This window comes from Alosa sapidissima, chromosome 5, assembly GCF_018492685.1.
Source record: "Alosa sapidissima isolate fAloSap1 chromosome 5, fAloSap1.pri, whole genome shotgun sequence".
NCBI lineage: Eukaryota > Metazoa > Chordata > Actinopteri > Clupeiformes > Clupeidae > Alosa > Alosa sapidissima.
Window position 1 is genome coordinate 31,387,029 of NC_055961.1, and position 21,444 is coordinate 31,408,472.

The 21,444-nt window shown below is 43.7% G+C and overlaps 1 protein-coding gene across 6 annotated transcripts in view; it reads right to left on the minus strand.

The window, feature by feature from the left end:
* The window catches only part of mtmr4 (myotubularin related protein 4), a 61,135-nt gene extending 41,038 nt beyond the window's left edge, over window positions 1-20,097 (minus strand). For 3 of the 6 annotated variants that reach the window (XM_042093459.1, XM_042093458.1, XM_042093457.1), the window contains exons 1-2: window positions 16,477-16,518; window positions 10,373-10,465 (exon numbers count right to left, since the gene is read on the minus strand). In XM_042093459.1, the coding sequence (XP_041949393.1) occupies window positions 10,373-10,465; window positions 16,477-16,503 (120 nt within the window). In that variant the 5' untranslated portion in view covers window positions 16,504-16,518. Of the gene's footprint in view, window positions 1-10,372; window positions 10,466-15,897; window positions 16,049-16,476; window positions 16,519-19,979 lie in introns of those variants that run through there. The other 3 variants (XM_042093460.1, XM_042093462.1, XM_042093461.1) reach the window with 3 other exon arrangements.
* Window positions 20,098-21,444: the final 1,347 nt, after the last annotated feature.

Genomic DNA, 21,444 nt, shown 5'->3' on the forward strand with positions numbered 1-21,444 from the left:
CCGACATCTCCACAGAACCAGGATGCTACCTCAGCAAGCAGCAGAGACAGACAGACAGACAGACAGACAGAGCTGCAGGGATGCTGGGAGAAATAATCTGTGATTATTGCTGTCCTGTTGCGGTCACACGCACTTACACACAGTCACATTTGAACACACAGACACACAAACAGACACACAGAATCTATGTAATTGATGAACTCAATTTTAAGTGTGACAATTCCCCTCAGATGTAGCACTCCCATCACACACACACACCATAAATGGCATCTCCCGTCCCCCACCACACTTCCATGATGCTCTAATTATAGGCATCCAGGGGTCAAACGTGCTATCTGTCATAACAGCATTGAGGAGAACGCGCGCGTGTGTGTGTGTGTGTGTGTGTGTGTGTGTGTGTGTGTGTGTGTGTGTGTGTGTGTGTGTGTGTGTGTGTGTACACACTGTATGTAGGGTGTTTATGCAGCGTGCACCAATGACACAGCATTATCAGGCAGCACGACTCACACAGCCCCTCCCTCACTGTCTCCCTCTTGTTCCATCTCTCCGTTTCTCCCTTGTTCCCTCTCTCTCTCCCTCTCCCCCTCTCTGTCTACTGGCTGCTGTGAATCAGGAGCAAACTGAGCTGCAGTAGGGTGAGGCGCTTTCAATTCTCTCTGCCTCAATCTCTCTCGCTCTCTCGCTCTCTCGCTCTCTTTCACTCTCTCTCTCTTTTCATCTCTCTGCCAATCTTCCAAATGCAGAGCACTCCCCACCAACTGAAACAAGCTCACCGTTACCCATCATCCCTCTCTGACAGTCAAGCGCACTGAGACAGGTCTGGTGCAGTAAGCCTCCCCACCCCTCAGCCATTCCCCAACCCCTCCTCAGCATGTTCAACGTGACATGCACGAGCAATCTCTCCAGGCAGCCAAGCGGGATATAGCGCAACCATGTCCGCTTTAATGAGCCTCTGCACGCATACAGATGGTCCGATGGATCTTCAAAGCTGCCGATACAGTCATGAACCGCTTGCATACACATTCCATATCGCACGCATGCATCGCGGAAAACATTTTCGAAACAATGTGGTGGTGGTGTATGGGAAATCCACGCCAATCTCTGGCTTTCGTTCCACGTCACACAATCAAGCGATTGCCAGCCTCTCTCTCCCCCTCTCCCTCTCTGGATGGAGGGGAGGACAAGGACGGCACTGGAGTAGCCCCTAGCATGCGAAGCGTGACTCGCTAGAGCCTGAGTCGTGACAGGGGGGAAGAGGGGGGGGGGGGGGAAGAGGGGGGGGGGGGGGGATACACGCATGGAAGCGCAGCGCACACTACACTATACTACAGAGTGACGGGGGCAGATAGCCCATAAAGCATGACAGTCACAGCGTAGCTCCTTAAGACTAGCTTTAGACTACATAATGCCAGTTCTTTTCTTCACCATTTCTTTTCTCTAGGGTGTCTTTTCAGCAAGTTGAGTTAGGGATGTTTTGTGGGAACTGCCAGTTCACCATAATATTGTAACAATTGTAGCATGTATTTATTGTTTTGTATTAATAGTTATTATTATTATAGTTTTCAGCAGACAATTTTATCCAAAGTGACAAATTGTACTTTTAGCATCCTCCACAGTATCTAACACTAAACATACAATAAATAGCCTTTACAATGTCGGTCAGTGTTTTATCCCTGTGTATACCGGTAGATGCTTAGGACTAGTGATGGACAAATATTCTGTGCTCTTATAAGAATGCCAATTACCATCATCATCCATTTTGCATGCACCAATCTTGCATACACTGTAAATATATACTATAAGATGGGCAGTTACCATCATAATCCATTTTGTATGCACCAATCATTGCATACACTGTAAATATATACGGGCTGCACCCTTGATTTAATTCTTTACGGGTAGAAGACAAGTGGTGCTTGACTTGTCTTACCCTCCCACTTATCCATGCTGCACCTGATACAGTTCCAAATTCACTTGATCTACATTCCAATGTATAGCGTTAAGTATACACTAAACCTATAAAACACCTACATGCTTCTCTCTCGTGCATGTGAGTGCTGCATATGCTGCATGCAGCTCTATATGAGGAAATGAAAGGGGAGAGGGAGCACATGATCATGGAGACAAGAGATGGAGAGAGAGAGAGGGAGGGAGAGAGAGAGACGAGTGGAGTAGAGTAGAGGGAGCACATGATCATGGAGACAAGAGAGGGAGAGAGAGAGAGGGAGGGAGAGAGAGAGACGAGTGGAGTAGAGTAGAGGGAGCACATGATCATGGAGACAAGAGGGAATAGAGTAGAGTAGAGTGAAGCAGAGTAGAAGAGTGAGAGTTAGAGTAGAGTAGAGTAGAGTAGAGTAGAGTGGGAGTTAGAGTAGAGTAGAGTAGAGTAGAGTAGAGTAGAGTGGGAGTTAGAGTAGAGTAGAGTGGGAGTTAGAGTAGAGTAGAGTAGAGTAGAGTAGAGTGGGAGTTAGAGTAGAGTAGAGTGGGAGTTAGAGTAGAGTGGAGTAGAGTAGAGTAGAGTAGAGTGGGAGTTAGAGTAGAGTAGAGTAGAGTAGAGTAGAGTAGAGTGGGAGTTAGAGTAGAGTAGAGTAGAGTAGAGTGGGAGTTAGAGTAGAGTAGAGTAGAGTGGGAGTTAGAGTAGAGTGGAGTAGAGTAGAGTAGAGTGGGAGTTAGAGTAGAGTGGAGTAGAGTAGAGTAGAGTAGAGTGGGAGTTAGAGTAGAGTAGAGTAGAGTAGAGTAGAGTAGAGTAGAGTAGAGTAGAGTAGAGTAGAGCAGAGCAGTCACACAGAAGGCTGCTAATCAAGGAGAGTGAATGTGAGTTTGTCAGTCAGAGAGTTTGTGTGCAGTGTTACTCTTTCTGTCCTTCTCGCACTCTCTCTCGCACACGCACACACACACACACACACACATACACACACGTCTGTGCTACTAATACGGCTTTCAAAGGTAGCCCTGTTATTTAGGGAAAGGAGGGCATCCTCCCATCCTTCTGTAGCAATGCTGTTGCTGCTACTGCTCTTATTGCTGCCTCAGCCCCTGTCGAGACACCCCTGTGGCAGCCATCCAGACACACACACACACACACACACACACACACACACACACACACACACAGAACAGTCAGGAGAGGTGAGGGCTGTGCCTCCCCCCGCCCGAGTTGCACGTGGCTCACACACACGATGCCGTCTGCTGTACATGCATCTGCATCTGTGTGTGCATATGTGCATGCAGTGTGTGTGTGTGTGTGTGTGTGTGTGTGTGTGTGTGTGTGTGTGTGTGTGTGTGTGTGTGTGTGTGTGCGTGCGTGTGTGTGCGTGTGTGCGTGCACGCGTGTGTGTTAGCTCAGACCGATATCCTCCTGTGAATCACACTGGAAACCCTTTGCCAAGGCTGTAACAGATAGCCTTTATTAATATCACAGAGGAGAAGGGGGGGGGGGCAGTGACTCTTATCCCCAGCAGGGCAGAACATCACAGGGCTACATGACCGCCTCAGCACCCCCAGCTACAGGGTCTCCTAATAGTCTCCAATCCAACACAACCCTACCGCATGGAGCAGGGCAGGGGTAGCGTGTACGGAGCCTCCAACTTGCCCTTTGCAGGCTAATGCAGACAGGGATCCGACACGGGTACATTGCCTGAGTCAATAATCATTAACTGGAAATCGGAAATCAGGCCAAGGTGAGGCACATTCAACACTCTCCAAAGGAGATGCAAGCAAGCACACACGCAAGCACACACACACGCATGTGCACGCAGGCACATTAACCATACACCATAGTACAGAGGGCTCATCAAATTCTCAGTACACGCAGGCTCTAAGGAGGAGCAGCAATGAGAACATCAAAGTCAAAGCACAAAGCTCATCTTTAAACTCAAACTAGCTTAATTAGAAGAACGAATAAATTAGAGAGGAGAGATAAACCATTAAACACACACACACACACACCAAAATAACAATCTCATACCTCAAATACAAATAGGTCTGAAATGAGCCCACACAAAAAAGTACAGAGGCCACAAACAAAAGAAATGCTTGCAACTGAAAGGAGGTGTTTGTGTGGGTGTCTAACCCTGAACCCCCGCCCCCCAAAAAAAAAACTAACAACTCTCATTCTGCACTCCTCAGCTAAATGTCAGTACAGTGCCATTTAACACGTTGCTCTAGCCAAAAAAAGAGAGAATTTGTGCAGAGAGACTAACTGGTGCATGTGAAATATCTGTTCAGCCCTACTGTACCTACCCTTATTCTCAGCCTGACTAACGTTAGCACCTCAAATCAGTTCCACTGGGACACCCAGCTGAATCTGAGCAGCTTTACCTGCAACCTCAAATGACCCACGTCTGGCTGACATTTGACCTGGACGGTATGTGCAAGACTAACAGAGCGGCTTGTTTCAGAAAAAAAAAAAAAGAGGGAGTACATGCATACGGTCACTCCCTCTCCGTCTCTCACACACAAACACACACACAAACACACACACAGCTCTTGTGTAACCAGATGACATCATGTGCCACAACCTTACAAAGGTTCATGTTTACCTGCAGCAGCAGCAGGTCACACTTCATTGCAGCACCAAAGCGCCATCACACAGCACGGTGTGTATGCGCGTGTGAGTGCGTGTGCGTGTGTGTGCGCGCGTGTGTGTGTGTGTGTGTGTGTGTGTGTGTGAGGACAAGAGCCAGGGAAAATGACCTCATTGTCCCCTTTTTTCCACGCAACAGAACCCGACTGACAAGAGAGCAAACAGGCGGCCTGAATTCAATATGGGGGTTTTGTTGTTGCAGCGCACAAAGGCATGTCCGTTTAGGAAAATGAGAGATTAAATCTTGCTTCACAGGGTCAGATTAAAGCACTGTTGGAAAAGACGCTAAAATAAAATTGTGTCATAAAAGCCCCCACCTGTGGACTTGAACCACTGTCAAGTAACACCTTTTTTCCAGTCACCTACACATACAGCATGCAGGCTACGGGATGTTCATGGATGACTAGGATTGGGTAACACATGTGGTTTCCCTGTTACATATACAATACATTTCAATGTATAGCGGACATACCTCGTTTTGAAGCATACAGAAAATGTGCATCACGTTTAGCCTTTTAGGGCCCATACTGTGAGACTGCCCAGCGAGGGCTCTTGAACGTGCTCTTCAGAGACAACATCCACAGACAGGAAGGGCATGGGTGCACATTGGCAGCGCATCGCTGGGCACATTGTCAGAGCCAAGGGCCCCAGAAACAATTAGGGACTGGCATACAATAACGCCTATGCCCACACAGCCCAGCCCACACACGAGACACTGGGGATGGTGAGCTCATCAAATACTACTGGTTAGAGCCTGGGGGGTATTCCAGAAAGCAGGTTTACTGGCTTAACTGGGTATGTTAACCCAGAGTTAGCGGTAAACCTGGGATTTCAGTTCCAGAACGCTCAAATATGATCAGGCTATGTAAGTAACTATGGTAACATAGGCTCTGAACTGAACTGGGTATGTAAACCCAGAGTAAACAGTAAACCTGGGATTTCAGTTCCAGAAAGCTCAAAAATGATCAGGCTATGTAAGTAACTATGGTAACATAGGCTCTGAACTTAACCTGGTAGGGGGTAGGTTTTGTTCAGGTTATGTTCAATTATGTTCGGTTATTTCAGTGCATGTTCAATCAGGCCGCTATTTTTACACTTGTCACACAACGGCGTTTCATTTTGACGAAGGTCGGATTGACAAAGAAGCACAAAATCATGTAATATTCATCCGTGCAATTCACTGTCAGAGGGCGAAAAGACCACGACATCACGATAGCCTATCCATTTTTTTCCAAACGAGTTTTTCAAGAGCGCTAGAGTTTTTCAACTGAATCCTAAATATAGGCTACTTGAAAAACAAAAACATTCTCCATTCCTACATTACGCATGGTGGATTAGAATAGAATATAATAAATCTTTATTGTAGGCTAGCTAGCCTACACCATAGTGGACATTTGTGTTTGGCTCACCAGACAAATGGACAAATAACATCTCAGACACATTGAAGATATAATTAAAACAAGTACAAGTACAGTACAAAAAAGGGGAAACATAGCCTATAGAAAATTAATAAATACGTTTAAATATAGCTGTACAGCTCAGCCGGGTATGCATGTTGTCACACTGTTTGGTTAAGAATGCTGATAGCATTTGGGATAAAATATTTTTTTAATAGGCTACACACGCTCTCCGACTGGGAGTTTTTGTAGTGTTGGAGACGCAGAGCATATCGGCAAGCTGTCGGTCTGTGCGTAAAGTTTGCCTTGCGCCAAAGCAGTTACTGCGCAACTTCATTCGTTTTCCTGGACACAAACCCACGAGGATCATTAAAGTGTAGTTTCACCAACTGGCAGGTCAGCATCACTTATTAAATTTTCCAAATGTGCACCGAAATGTCCAATAGGCTACCCATGCCTTCCGACATTCACCCTTCCGATGATGGAGCGCAAAAAAGTTTAACTTGGCCCACAACTGCAGAACCCGCGTTAAAATAGAAAATTACATTTGGGATTCTCAAAGAATTCTATGGCCCACTCAATCTGTGACAAGGTAAGCTAGTTTAAGAAAGCATCATTCAAAGCAGTCAATACAATACGTGATGTCCAGTGAATTATTTAATTGTGCTTTGTACACTGTCAGTTAGGCTATTCTCTGCCAAGCAAGGTCTCGGAAGCAGGCGCTTAAGTATTGCTCTTTTTTTTGTTATTACAGTTCTCTCCTCCTTGTAAGCCTCAACTACTCCGCCTCTGAAAAATACGGTGCTCTTCGTTTCTTGAATACTGTCAATGCAGAGTTAAATACATGAAAACTGGTTTCTGAAAGCTTCCAGTAAAGGCTTACACACAGCACTGTAGCAGTCAGCAATCATTACTACCCTTAAGCGCCAACTCATGAATGTACAAGGACGGCGTGAGCACAGAGGGTTCATTGTTTATAGACCTCGCTACAGCATTTAACAATCACAGTGAGTGGACCTCAACGTGGGCATCTCTCGGAACAGAACAAAATCCTCGCAATGGAAAAAACCAGCCAATTCCTCTGTTCTGCATCAAACACAGATGGTTAGGCTACTTGCAGCAGTAGAGTGTTCACAGTACTTTCCCAAAGCTCTGGCTACAACGGAGAGGCACAGAAAAAGACCATGAAGAGATACAACCCTAGTGTTTCATGAAGCAGCATGGCACTTTTTTTTACTCACTCCCTCAACTTGAAGCTCCACCTAAACTGGATGCTTAGAGTGTCGTTTCTGCTTTTGGCCACTAGATGGCAATGCTGAAAGACACTCGAGAAAAGCTCTCCTCTGAAAGTGCTGGCTCGCCAAAGTCACAGAATGACAAGGAAACGTCCTCGAAATCACTCCTGTCGAAAGCAGTGTGCCCTTGTAGACTTCGTCTGGACATCATTTCCACAGCATGTGGTGAGGTGCTGCCATCCCACATCTGGTACAGCTTTCCAGAACACATTTCTCTTCAAAAATGCCATGCTGCAATAAAAAAAAAAGTCTGGCTGGCTGACAGCAGGTAAATACTGAGTACCGAGCCACCTGCTTTGTCTAGCGCAGTCTAGCGCCCAGGTCTGGACCTCAATCAAGCCAGCGGGCCCTGATGAGACGTGAGGTCTCACAGCGCACACGCGGCACAGGCTATAACCTGGCTCTGCTGCAGGCCAACAACATCAAGGTTTTCAAACATCCACCGCTCTCTCTCTCTCGCTGATGGTGCTTTCACAGGAGATCATATTTATGAAAGGCAGGAAGCGGGCAGTAAAAGGGCGACTCCAGAGGACCCGAGAGAGTGGCACTAAGAGAGAGAGAGAGAGAGAGAGAGAGAGAGAGAGAGGGTGGTAACTGTAAATCTAAAGTTCAAACAAAGATAGAGAATGTCTAAAGAGCTGAGTAGTAGACAGTGAGGAACACCCAAGTGGATAGCTGTGTGTAGAGTAAACAAGAGGATCCAATTGTAAATAACACATAGTGCCAAAGGTTGCATCATGGCACAGCTTAAAGGTCCGAACACACACACACACACACACACGACTAATTTTCATTAAGGCTTTGGGTGTACCTCACCTTTCCACAGAGAGGAATAAGTTGTATTTAACTCATGCGGCTGCTGTGCTGTGGTCTCACCACAGGTGTTGACACGCACCAGTTGCCAAACTCGCACCTCAGCTAAGCGCACACAGGCCTCGTGATTCAGCGCAGCCAGCTTATTTACACCGCTAAGAGCGCTCCCTCCTCAGGGTCGGTCGTGTGTCGGCGCGACTGTGACGGAAGTTTTCTTTTGCGAGGCTCGTGTTTGCACAGCGGGCTTCCCCTCATGGGCCCCGTTCACAGGCGGCCCGGGCCATGGGACATTCAGGTGTGTCAACACGGAGCTGCGATCGCTCAAGGACGCCTTCGCTGGGTCACCGAGTTTGCGGTAGTGTGTGATGGAAGATGATGCCGAGTTTGAACTTATGGTATTGAAGTTCCGTTCTGTTCCATTTACCAAAGGAGTCAGGATGCTGCTGCTTGGTGGTGTGTTGGTGTGTGCGTGTCGTCACATTCTGTGCCGTTGTGTGCATTTTGGCTATGTATGTGATGTGTGTCACTCACCATGGCATTTAGCGGTGTGTGTGTGTCTTGAGAGTGGTGTGGTGTGTGTGTGTGTGTGTGCTTGCGTGCGTGCGTGCGTGTCTGAGTCAGTGTTGTGTATGTGCCTGAGAGTCACTGTGGTGAGTGTGTGTGTGCATGCGTGTGTGTGTGTGTCAGAGTCACTGTGGTGTGTGTGTGTGTGCATGTGTGTGTGTCTTCTTGAGAGTAGTGCAGTAGTGTTAATTTCGTCAGAAGAGACTAGAGAAAAAATGTTCGTCAACAACCTTTTTTTCCATGACTAAGACGAGACGATGACAAGACTGCACTAATGTCCTGAAACACTGACTAAGACTATCTTAAGATGCATTATTGTTGACGAAAAAAGACGAGACTAAAATGTTTTGCATGAAATAAAAACTAAGATAAAATCTCTCTTCATTTTCGTCTAAAAAATGAGAAGCCAGAATAGCTGTTACGTTTTCAAAATAATCCGAATGAGTTCATGGTTCATGTGCAGCAGCTTTCCTGTAGGCTAGTCTACGTGCTGTTGCTGCAACTAGACATTCTCTGCTGCAACCCTGTACAAAACTACATGGAACAAGAACACCGGAGATTTCTGCCAGAGTTAGCAAGCTAACTACCTAGGCTTTATGCCACAATGCTACATACCCAGAAGTTGAAGCTTCTCTCATACATATACAAATTAACATCCCCCAGAATGTCCATACGAAAATGTTCAGCAAGTAATGTCAACTATTTAACTAGTTACACTGATGATGCAAAGTTTGCTAGCAAGTAAGCTAATATGGAAAGTTTGCTAGCAAGTTAACTAAGATAGAGAGTTTGTGTTGCGTTTGGGCGCATATCGCCATCTAGCGTGGCGGAGTAAACATTCATATTTGAGTCTAAGACAGTGTTTCTCAAACTTTTTCAGATGAAGGACCACTTAACTAATCAATAAAAAAGAAACGCACGGACTACCTAGCTAAAAAACAATTAAAAATAGACCTAGCAGTATATTAGCCTACACAATACTCACTGAACCACCTTGCTTATTGTCTTTGCACTTTGCTTAATTGTGTCAGAGGATTCATATGATTTAAACTGGCATATCTGACATAGACAGTGTTGTAGAACTGTTTGAATTTACATACAAGTTGGTTCAATATTGCAAACAACTCATCTATATTATATTTTACCACGTCTGCTCGTGGACCACTTGGGATAGCTTGCGGACCACCAGTGGTCCCCGGACCACACTTTGTGAAACACTGGTCTACGAAGATCATGACAGTGGTCCAGTCAAATCTTTTACTGTCTATGGTCAAATCCCAGCCGAGCTATAACTGTAGCTCGACTTACCTGTGCATGTAAACATACTGACTGACTGAAATAATTTGTTATAAAAAAAGACTGAAATGTTTTGACTAAAACTGACTAAGACTAAGATAGCTTTAGTTTTCTTTTGACTAAAACTAGACTAAAATGACGAGACTTTTAGTTGACTAAAACTTGACTAACAAAAATGATATTTGAATGACTAAATATGACAAAGACTAAAAAGGACATTTCGCACAAGACTAAGACTAAGACTAAATTAAAAATAGGTGACAAAATTAACACTATTAAGTGTAGAGTGTGTGTGTGTCTGAGTCAGTGTTGTGTGTGTGTGTGTGCATGTATCTGAGAGTCAGTGTGAGTGTGAGTGTGAGTGTGTGTGTGTGTGTGTGTGTGTGTGTGTGTGTGTGTGAGTGAGTGAGAGAGAGACTCACCATGGCTTGTGCTGTATTGGGCACTGACCCTCTCTGCTCGGGCTCCTGCTCTCCTCCCACTGCACAGCTCTGGTATGGCAGCAGCAGCCTCTCCTGCCAAACACACACACACACACAGTCAGACGATACACTAGGACTGCACACTCAATCAAAACCGCAATTTCAAATAATGCATTTAGCTAATTGCAAGGGCAGCAGCAGTTAATCGTTCAGCTCACAACTCTGTTTGGATGGTTAATTTTGTTACCTCTGATGATCGTAATATATATATATTCGCAATATGTGTCGCAATTAGATATTTCAATTAGATATTTTCCTGCAACCCCATTATACACACTGTAAGGCTGCTGCCATTTCAGATAATACCGACGGTCACATTACTGGTACACAGAGAGTCAAGGCCAGTATCAGGATTCAATGTACTGTATATAGACCAACTATTTGACCTAAGCCTTTTCTACCGGCATGCCGTTTTGAAAAGCCTCTAATGAACACACCGTGTGGTAAACATTCAACTGTAGTTGTGAAACACACACACACACACACACACGACAGCTTAGGAGGTGCTGTTGTGAATGGATGAAAACGCCAGTTGGATAACCTGCGAGTCAAATCGGGAGACCGTCCAGACGTCCGCCAGCACAAGCCAATTGAAACGCCCAAATTAAGCACAGAATACTATCCAGCGTGGGCAGGGCGGGGCACTGGGTGCCCACGTACACACACACACACACACATGCCACAACACGGGCACGTAGAGGAGTCGAGTTCAGCCGAGCCCTGCTCTACCCTACCCCACCCTACCCCATCCACCCGCCACCATGATCCTATTATAGGCTAAGCACAGATTTACTGGAAAGAGAAAGCAAAACTTTCTCTCAGGCACCCCAGGTGCTATGGTGGAGGGGTAGATGGTGTGTGTGTCTGTACAGGTGTTTGTGTGTGTGTGTGTGTGTGTGTGTGTGTGTGTGTGTGTGTGAAAGCTGTGCAAGAGCAGGTGGCTTTTAGGAAGCAGTCACCAACAGAGGAAGAAGAAAAGGCAGGGGCTTTACAGACACATTCTCCACACACTTCTCTACGACATGTGATATGGCACCACAGAACCTGTGTCTGCTAGCATTGCTTTTACTAAATGACTTGTGCATACTAATGTGAAGTCATACCACAGGCACTGCACTACCACCTCATGATTCACCAAACAGAGCAATACTTTTCTTTAATTAACTCTGGCTAATTAAAGAAAATCTTTGATGGGATAATTGCAGTCAATAGGATAATGATAGATAGATAGATACTTTATTGATCCTCAAGGGGAAATTCATGATGTCATGTTTACATGAAGTGATTTATACGAGGACCTTCGGATGGCTTACAGACTAATAATATGCAACAGGTCCATAAAATGCTATCAATCATCCATCTGCAGCTTTAACTGTGCTTCTTGATGCAGTGAATTCACACAAATTCATCCAGAATACCTCTTTGAACATCAGGCGTTCAGTGTCACGACACATAAACAACTCGTCATGGGGAGTATTTAGGCTTTGGCTGAGAAATGGACATTAATCCTGCTTAATTTTCAATGCATGCAGTGCATCAATGTAAACTACAAGTCAATCATTTCCCAAGATGAGTGGGTGTTCACATGTTGCTGAATCTCTCACCAAGAGAAACACTTTCATTTTCTAATGGTTTCACTTTGACTGTCATGTTACTGCCCTGAGAGGGCAAGCCCATGTCCGCAACCTGATAAGTAGGGCTTTGACTCCGAACTTCGTTATTCAAATATAATTAGATTATTTTAAAAATTAAAGATATTCGAACGAATTTTAGGGATCTCTTAATATTCGAACCTGTAGCCTATGGAGATAATTGTTTGTAAATGTATTTGGTTGTAAACGTTGTTTTCAATTCAGATTCCGAGGTTTTTTTCATGCCTGGTGAAGTAAAATCGCGAGCTTATTAGCAAGGCTATTATTGGTCATCTGGGCTCCTGTAGGTGACGTTGGCATCCTGGCTGGTTCACGCTTAGTGAGCTCCCACATAGACATAATAGACACTTTTATTTTAAACTTAACCTTCCTCTGATTTTAAATCACCTCAGTTATCAATCAAAGCAAACAGGGAAAAGAAATGGCAACACAATCATGAAAAACACTCAAATAAATAAATGTGCAGATAAGTCTGAATGAAAAGCAGCACTGGTTGAAGCCTGGAAATATTGTAAACAAAGTAACGTTAGCTAGAGACTTTCTAATGAGGAGACACAGCACTCAAAAAATCCTCCATAGAAATGCATGGGGTTAGTTTGTAACGCAAACATCTACAAATATCCCGACCCTTCCTCCGCAAAACGTCGACATGTGAATACATTGAGCCAATCATGTGGTGTGTTGCGAATACATTGAGCCAATCATATGGTGTGTTGTGAAGACATCTTCCCAATCATGTGTTGTGAACTCGCCGCTGGAGCAAGATTGGTGTCGTGAAGCCTTGCGCACGCGCATTTCTGCTGAATAGGATGCCCGATGAGTGCCCAAAAAGCGTTGCTATATGGCCGCCGAGTGGAGGGACTTGCCTAAAAGGACTTTGCGTTAGCTTAATTTGCTAATTTGCTTTCTACTGGTTAGACTGTTCAGTTTCCCCACGTGTGTTTACGTTTTCAATTAATACTTTTTCTCCTTGGGACAGGCCCGTTTGAGTCTTGGAATACTTTTCCATTTGCATCGGGATTGAGATGGTTAGAATTTAGCAGTCAATTTGAATGCAACAGTTTTGAACAAATTTGTGCAGCGTGCTAATGATGCTAACCGGATTTAATAGCAATTTAGCCAGTCGTCTTGCACGATTAATGTTTGGATTACATGTGCATGCTGAGGAAGGATGCGCCTGTTGAGAGAGAGAGAGAGAGAGAGAGAGAGAGAGAGAGAGAGAGAGTGCACGGGGCAAGGAGAGTGTGTTGAGGTAGGCCTACTTCTATCGCCTACTCTGATAGAGTTTGACATACTACAATGCAAGATATATTTAGCCTCAGGGGCGTGCAGAGACCTTTGAAGGGGCAGGGGCTCAAAGTTTTTAAAAAAAGGGCACATGGAACAAAATTTTCAGAAAACGTGTTAACTTTAAAAACTTAATTTTGATTACAACCCAATAGAGAATACATTAGGCTACATGCAAATTATATCAAAATAAAACATCTTCCATCTTATTGATTAAATTCAAAGCTAATTTTAATAGCCTAGAAATCTAGACGCACCCTAGCGGCAGCAAATATGTTATTGCCTAGTCTGGCTTGTCAGGCTATAATTTTAATGTTTATCACAGTGAACTACCACCATTAGCAAGCTGGTGTCTTGCAGATTCACGTGCTGTGCGTGTGGCCACTGAGTGAAATGACACGTAATGTAGCTGTAAACAGAGAACGACGTGTGGAATTGGGTTAGTTAAACAACTACAGTAGCCTATGTCGTCGGCTTATGACGATTTAGAAAAGGTTTGCCTACTCTGTTTTATGAACTAGGTATACTAACCTAAGCTACTATAACATAGTAACCTAAACAGAATATGTTATGAACGTTCAGCCTTAGATTTTCGAAGCTGCCAGGTTATTGAAATGGATGGACCATGACATGGTTAAAACGGGTTTGATAGCCTACTTCATTAAACATGAAACAACTTTAAACATTTTATTCTCTATCTCTAAGCTGAATACTATTGCATGTTCAGATAGGCTAACTGCCAAGTGACCTTACCGTGCTCCCAAACGTCTCCTGCAGCACTGTGCCTGCGTGCACCTTCTGAGAGTTCACTGAATGTATGACGTCACGGATTGGTGGCCGCAAGGCATTTCAATTAACACAGAAAATTGTTATTTTTGTAAATTTCTAATTTCACAAACTATTAATGAGACATTTTAGCGAATATTCACATGGGAACTAGCGGAAGTATTACAAATTTTAAAAAGTAAAAAACGCGTCTTGTCAAAAGGGCACTTGGACATCAAAGGGGCAAAAGGGCAGGTGCTAGAGCCCCTGTAGCCCCCCTTCTCTGCACGTGCCTGTTTAGCCTATTTATTTATGGACAAGGTAAGGCAGGAGGTGTGTGTTGCTTTTGATTATGAATGTTCTATCGAACATATTTTTTATTGATATCGATTACATGTCTATTGCGATACATATCGCTATCGTTTTATCGCCCAGCCCTATGCTCAATAATAACAAGTTTAACACACGCATAAATACTCAGCCTTTCGTGCACTAGTCTATTGACATTGACTGATACACTGCCCTCTGGTGGACAGAACAAGTTTGATACCAATATCGGTCTTACTGAAGACATTTAATGGTTAAAATATTATTAATACATATTCGAATATATTCGAATTTTAATATTAATAAACAAACTAACTTCGAATATGATTTTTGGGCAAAAGTCAAAGCCCTACTGATAAGCAAGCAGACTTTGGATAGCCTATTGGCTTACATAGAGCTCCATAGAGGATTGTGCATGGCCTTCTAGTGTGGAATATGGATATGTACTGCTTTAGGCCAAGGCACAGCATGTTCAATCTTGTAACAAGTTAATCTGATCTTGAGGCGCCTCCTGCATCAGCTTGTAGCTCTGCTCGAAGGAATTCACAATAAAAACGTAGTGAATCCGGAGCCACTGCCAGCATTGCTGAGGAAATGACCACGCAACAATGAAATTACTTCCATATCCGAGGCTTCCGGCCGCAGCACAGGCGCTGTAGCATAGACCAGAGTTGTGGTCAGCGCCTTGCCAAACATTCACAACAATGACAGAACCATTTTCTTCCAGTGCAAAGAGCTGCCCTTTGAAACTTAGCCTTACATAATTGTGGTATCTAAACGCAATGCATTCATTGGCAATGTTTGATATAGGCCTATGTTTGCAAATAAAAGGCATATAGTAATGTAATGAACATGTAGCCAAAACTTTGGCCCACACGTTTCTCCACAATCTGTACTTGGGTTCTGAGAGCAGCCCCCACATAAGGCTCAAACTAACCAGCCTCAATCCAAAGACTAAATCCAGTCTGAGTTACAGTTAAGTCTAAGCCTAACAGAAAGATGTTTGCCAAGGACAAAGATAATATTTGCAATTTTCACAGCTAACCGCATGTCAAATGACTGATAAGGCACTTGATTACTTAGTCAAATCCATGGTTAAGCAAAAGGGCAATGGCACACCAGACCTCACAGTAACCATGATGCAGACGGAGGTTTAAAAATTAACATTCAAACTGCCATTGAATATCCACTCAATGACCAGTCGCCAGTTAAGACAGCAAACTGTTGTTTCTGACCCATGTGTTTCAGCTGCCTTAGCCTCTCATGCCTAACTTCCCCATAGTTTCTCTATCCCCTGACACACCCCCCTCTGAACAAGTTGTGCAAAGGGAAAGGAAAAAGTCAGCTAGCATTTCAAACTACCACCACTGAAATGCTACTCTCATATCCACCCCCCCCCCCCCCATTACCCAGCGAGCGGCTGATGTTTCTTACCAAGCTTTGAGTACTTTACACGTAGGCTATGTCCTGCAGATAAAAGTTAGCCCAGGCAAAACTCCCTCAGCGCTTTTTCCCTGCTGGGAGACGGAGGGCTGCTAGTTCGCTACCAAAGTGGCAGCTCACTCCTCCCCTGCCCGCTCCTATTAGAATCAAGGCTGTGACGTCTCTCACTCTCGCGCTCTCCCTCTCTCTCTCTCTCTCTTGCACTTGCGCACACACACATACTCACTCACTCTATTACACACCCACACCTTCTTACTTGTTCCCTATGGACACATAACAAGCTGCTTTAACTTCCAGACCATGCACTTTGCCATTGGCTGAGCTTCTGCGATCAACCACTAGTCATGGACCCTGCTAAATGGCAACAAAACACAGCTCCTCACAGACTAACAAAAATGCAGACTGACTGAAGGCAAACATGCACACTGTTAGACCTTAATCAAATAAGATGAAAAAAATGAAATCTACCTGACCTCAAACCTGGGCTATAGTTTTGAGTACTGCTGAAAAAGTGAACTAGAAGTAAAATGTAATACTTTCACACCGAGATTTAGATATGACTACAGGTACCTGACAGTCTAGATTGGCCCACCACATAGCTGAGATTCCTCTTCCCACACTGTCAGTAGCAGGTCCATGCTTGCAAGACCTCATTTGAATCCTAGCACACTCACTGCAGCAGGTATATGATTGTCTCAGCCCATTCATTTGCCAGTCTGCTGCTTGGTTTATCTTTTTGAACACTTGAGTGAGTACGGTGAGGGCGTGATCACTGTAGAGGCCTAAGATTACAGAAAGTTCATTCATATCATGCACACACTGTGCCTGTTATAATAACCATGCATAATAATGAGCTGGATAACTGCTTTGCATTGTTAAAGGACATTTTCACTTCAAAGAACCTCAGGAGCATAGAGCAGCCAGGAGGCCTTTTGACACCAGCTGTGCTCCTCATCCTATTGTGGTGTGGAACAGCTCAAGGAGAGGCCCAAGAAAGAGCTAATGCCTCAATAAAAATAACCTTTAGACACACAGACAAAGGAATCCTAGAGTGACGATGGGGAGTTTTTTACCAGCCAATGTGTGTTATCTGCTAAACAATACAAAAGAAGGTAAATAAGTAAATAAGCAGTGAATCAGCAGTTTAAGCATTCCTGTGAAAGACTGAGAAATCTACACTTCATTTTACCAAGCAAATGGAATGCTGAAATAGTCCATCTTCTGCACTGATGCAAGGAAGAGGAGCCAGCCTGAACATGTGAAATTAGGCCAACAACCACAACAATGAAGGAACCTTGAAGAAATGGTTTGTTGCCTCAATAAGGCCTTTACACTCATAGGCTTTAGTCTCACTGTACCCACCCACCATGCACACGTAGGACAGTCACCTGAAATCACTGACATAGGCACATCACATTACATTAGGTCTGCTCTGATGCTTCTGGCACACAGCGCAGTAGGAATATAAGTGAAAAATTACCAAACCTAAAATCCCGTCACATTTTACCTCAGACATCTCAGATTATCAACAATCTACCTGTTGACAATCTGTTAACAATTTATGGTTAAGGTTAGAGGTTGGATTTGTTGATAGTGATTTTCAGTAATTGTTCAACAACAATGTTACATACAGAACTTAAAATCCTAACAGATTATTTATTAAGATTCTGTGGGCGGACTATCCCAGTAAAATGCTGCCAAAATCCCACAGAAAGTCCACACAATACCGCCATCGGTCATGGGGTTTGTTCTCATCTAAAATGTCAGTGACAAAAAGCAGAAGTCAGTGAATTATCGAATGCAACATATTGTTGTTCTTTAACTCTGTGGTTGGGATAGGTCAGAGATTTCCACTTCATTTTTCTGAAGAAGTCTTTTGTTTTTGCCCGGTTTCACTTCTAGTATTTCTAATATTGGAGGTCTCTAAAGAGAGCTCCAACAGCTGAGGCAAAACTTGTAGTGGACATATTAACTTGATGTAAAATACCTAAGCAGACAATCCTCTGGAGGTATCTCTGCCCTTCTCAATTATCAGAAGTTGCAAAGTTCAAGGCATGACAACAAAATACCAATATTTTCAAATGGGCCCAGATGAGTCTTATCTATAAAGAGATACAGGAAGAGGACAGTCAGCCACACTGTAAATATTATCCTACATCAATTTGCAGATGATAAGGAGGTGAACTTGCCTACTCACAAAACCTTTCCCTGATAACCATGTCGTAAAACAATCAGGCTAACTAATTGTTAGAAAGAACTAGCTATACCGGAAGAGATATCAAGAGAAAGAATAGCCTACAACTGCATGACACCTCACCTATAAATTATTACATTGAGTCATATGGTAAAATGAACAAATGTAACACTTGTACACAAAACAACCTTCTACATAGTATTAATTTGTATCACTAGCTGCACTTCTGGGGGTTGTTGGAAAGGTACTACTGAAACACCTGCCTAATACAGATAATTTGAGGTTTGGAAGCCACAGGGTGAGACATTCTCCACATTCATCGTACGCACCCTTTATGAGGACTATATTTACACTACATCTGCTTTTGTAATATCACAATACAACACAATATATTGATGCAACAAAACTAACCATAACTGTACATTGCATACACTGAAGGCACCACAGCACCAACCAACCAACCATCATATGACTCTCACCTCTCAAAGCTAAAGAGTGAGACGAGTCAGCTATCAAAAAGCTTCAACAGCTGATCTTCCACGTGTGAAATCTGTCTCTTTTTTAGAGGGATAGTTTCGGTCCACTCTGACGGACACCACTGTACATACACCATATATTAACTTAAACCCCTTGATGTCTGAAGGCTATTCCACCGCTCACCACGTTAAGATTGCCAATTCCATCCACAGTGTGTTTACATCATACACACAAGGGGCCATACCAGCAGTATCTCTGTCATACATGTATTCTTTAGGCTTAATATTATAACAATGTAGGCCTACAAGTTACCTACACACTTCAGTGAATAACTAGCAGACCTAGATCCTGTGCGGGTGACCAGTGTCACGGATAAGGGCTATTTTAAGTGCAGTCTGACCTGTAACATGATCGTTATCCATCAATTAGACATTTCAGCCAGTGCACAGGTTGCGCTGCCCAGATTGACACCGTGCATGTAGCTAGGATTCATTTTAAACTGCATAGTAAGATCCCCTTCAACTGGACACTCTTTCCTATTCTCACACGTGGTAATGTTGAGTTGTGGGGTTCCAAAACAAATAGCAGAACTGGCGCTAGGCGAGTTAGAAGTCTAACTAGCAAAAACGCAATAACTTACAATTTCCAAAACACAAGAATTATGGCGAATTCTTTAGTTTACATTGTTTTGAGTAAAGGAACGCAGACGAGCGTTTTGTAACATTACTTCCATCCAGCAAGAATATCCGCTGAAACCATTAAGACGCCCAATTTGCAGCCAACCAAGCTGGCGCTATTCCAATGTTCACCTGCTGACACCAACTTAGCTGTAAATTACTGAAGTTGAAGCTAGGCTAAATAATTGTATGGTCCACTCACAGAGTGGTGTGTGGTAGCGATGACAATAGGCTCACCGGTATTGTTTAAATGTTAGCACGCCTTCACTCGTGTTCACATAATCAGGGAGAGTGTTTAGCGGCTAGGACTAGGTTAACGTTGTCTTGCTAATTTCACTACGTAACCGCATGTTGAAAAATGCTCGATTTAATGGGATTTTTGAGGGAGAATGAGTTCACTCCACTCGTCGAGGTGCACAATTCCATTTGGTAATCAACCACACCACGAAACAACGGGAAGTCAATGAAAGCACCGACATGCCGGGTGGAGGGCGAATTGTGTGCTGTGCCGCCAGACTTCTTTGCTGGTCCATTAGGCTAGGTGGCTAAGCTAGCTATCATTCGACAGCTGAATGTAGCGATGTGGAGACTGGAGAACCCTCACCCATTCTGTTACTACATAACAAACTCTACGATAACCATGCGTCTTTTACCACTGTAACGTTACTATCTGCTAAGACTGAAATGTTTACAATTACAATGTGAAATGATATAAAATAGCATACAATTGAGCTACTCACTCAGAAAGAGTCAGCTGATACAACGGTGACTCAGTACACTCCACAACTTCCGCATTCACTTGCAATTACAACCAGACTAGAAAAACGAAACCTGTATATTTGACCAATAGCAAAGAAGCTCAATGTAGTCTTCAGTGCTCTCTGCCAATAGCACTCGAGAATTTACTAGCTGAAGTCATGTGTCAGCTGTACGTGTAGCGATTCACGTACGAAGGCTGAATGGTAGGAACACACCCACACCAAAGCCAATCCCAAACCGATGTCAGGGAGAGCCCTTTGGTGAGATTTAATGCTGCGTTCACCCGCTCTCTTAGATAGAGAAGCTGGGAGTGTAAGCCTACAACTCGCACAAAATGAAAATATCTGTCAGAGTCACAATGAAGTCGGATATTCAGAAAACATTTTCCATTTAAGGGGGACTGATTTTATGCAACAGGACATTTTATTAATTCAAGTCGTGTAAATATTTATATTAGCATCATAGCATGGGACCGGAGTGGCATTCTCCCAAGTCTCTCAGGACACAAATCTATGCACCAGGCCTATTTAGAGGCATACAAAATGTAGAAGCCAATTCAAAATGTGGTAGGGCCTAGTACCCACTGGCATTAGTATTTTTCATGGTGTTGTTGGGTGACTTCTCGTGCTGCCGTCCAGTCGGTACCTAAGTACGGGAACGCAGCATAGGCCTAACTATTGGCAAGGAATCTCAGCCAATAGAAAATCACAGCGCGGCACAATCTGATCACATGCTTCATGCGCCCCATGAAGAGGTGGTCGTATCAAGAAATTCTCTGAGGTTCGGTTGAAGAGGCAGCATTTCTTAAACCTTGCACACAGCCTATCTATAGCATAGTGCAATTTAGCATAACAAATATGTTTAAACAAGTCTCCTTTTAGTTATATATTTTTATTTTCTGTTTTAATCAACCTCTCCCCAAAATATACTAGAATAATAGTAATAACTAGCTAACTAGTTATTTGTTTTTTTTGTAGATGTGTAGGCTTTGTCATTTTATTTCAAATGCAAAGGAAGTGACAGTGAGAATTTGACAGTAGCCCATGCTCAATACAATACATGTGTTACCTTGCTCATTGTGACAGATAAACATTAGATGAGCAGAAAAGTTGCAAAACACACTTTTTTTTCTACAGTAGCTAGAAGCAAGAGTGAGAGTATTACTCTAATAATAAGAGGCATAGCCGGGGGGTGGGGGTGTAGTCGATATGACTGCCTGAGTGTGTGTATAGGTGCCATGTGTTAGGTTAGTCTTCTGTTTACAGTGTTGTAGATACGCTGGTGCTATTTTCGTTTAATGGCCTTCCCCCTAATTATCACTGCTGTTTGACCTGAACATGCTCTACCAGTCAACAGATAGGGGAGCTGAGCTTTAACCTTTACTCTGTGTATTCAACAGACTTGTGACCCTTGACCCTTTCTGTGGGGACT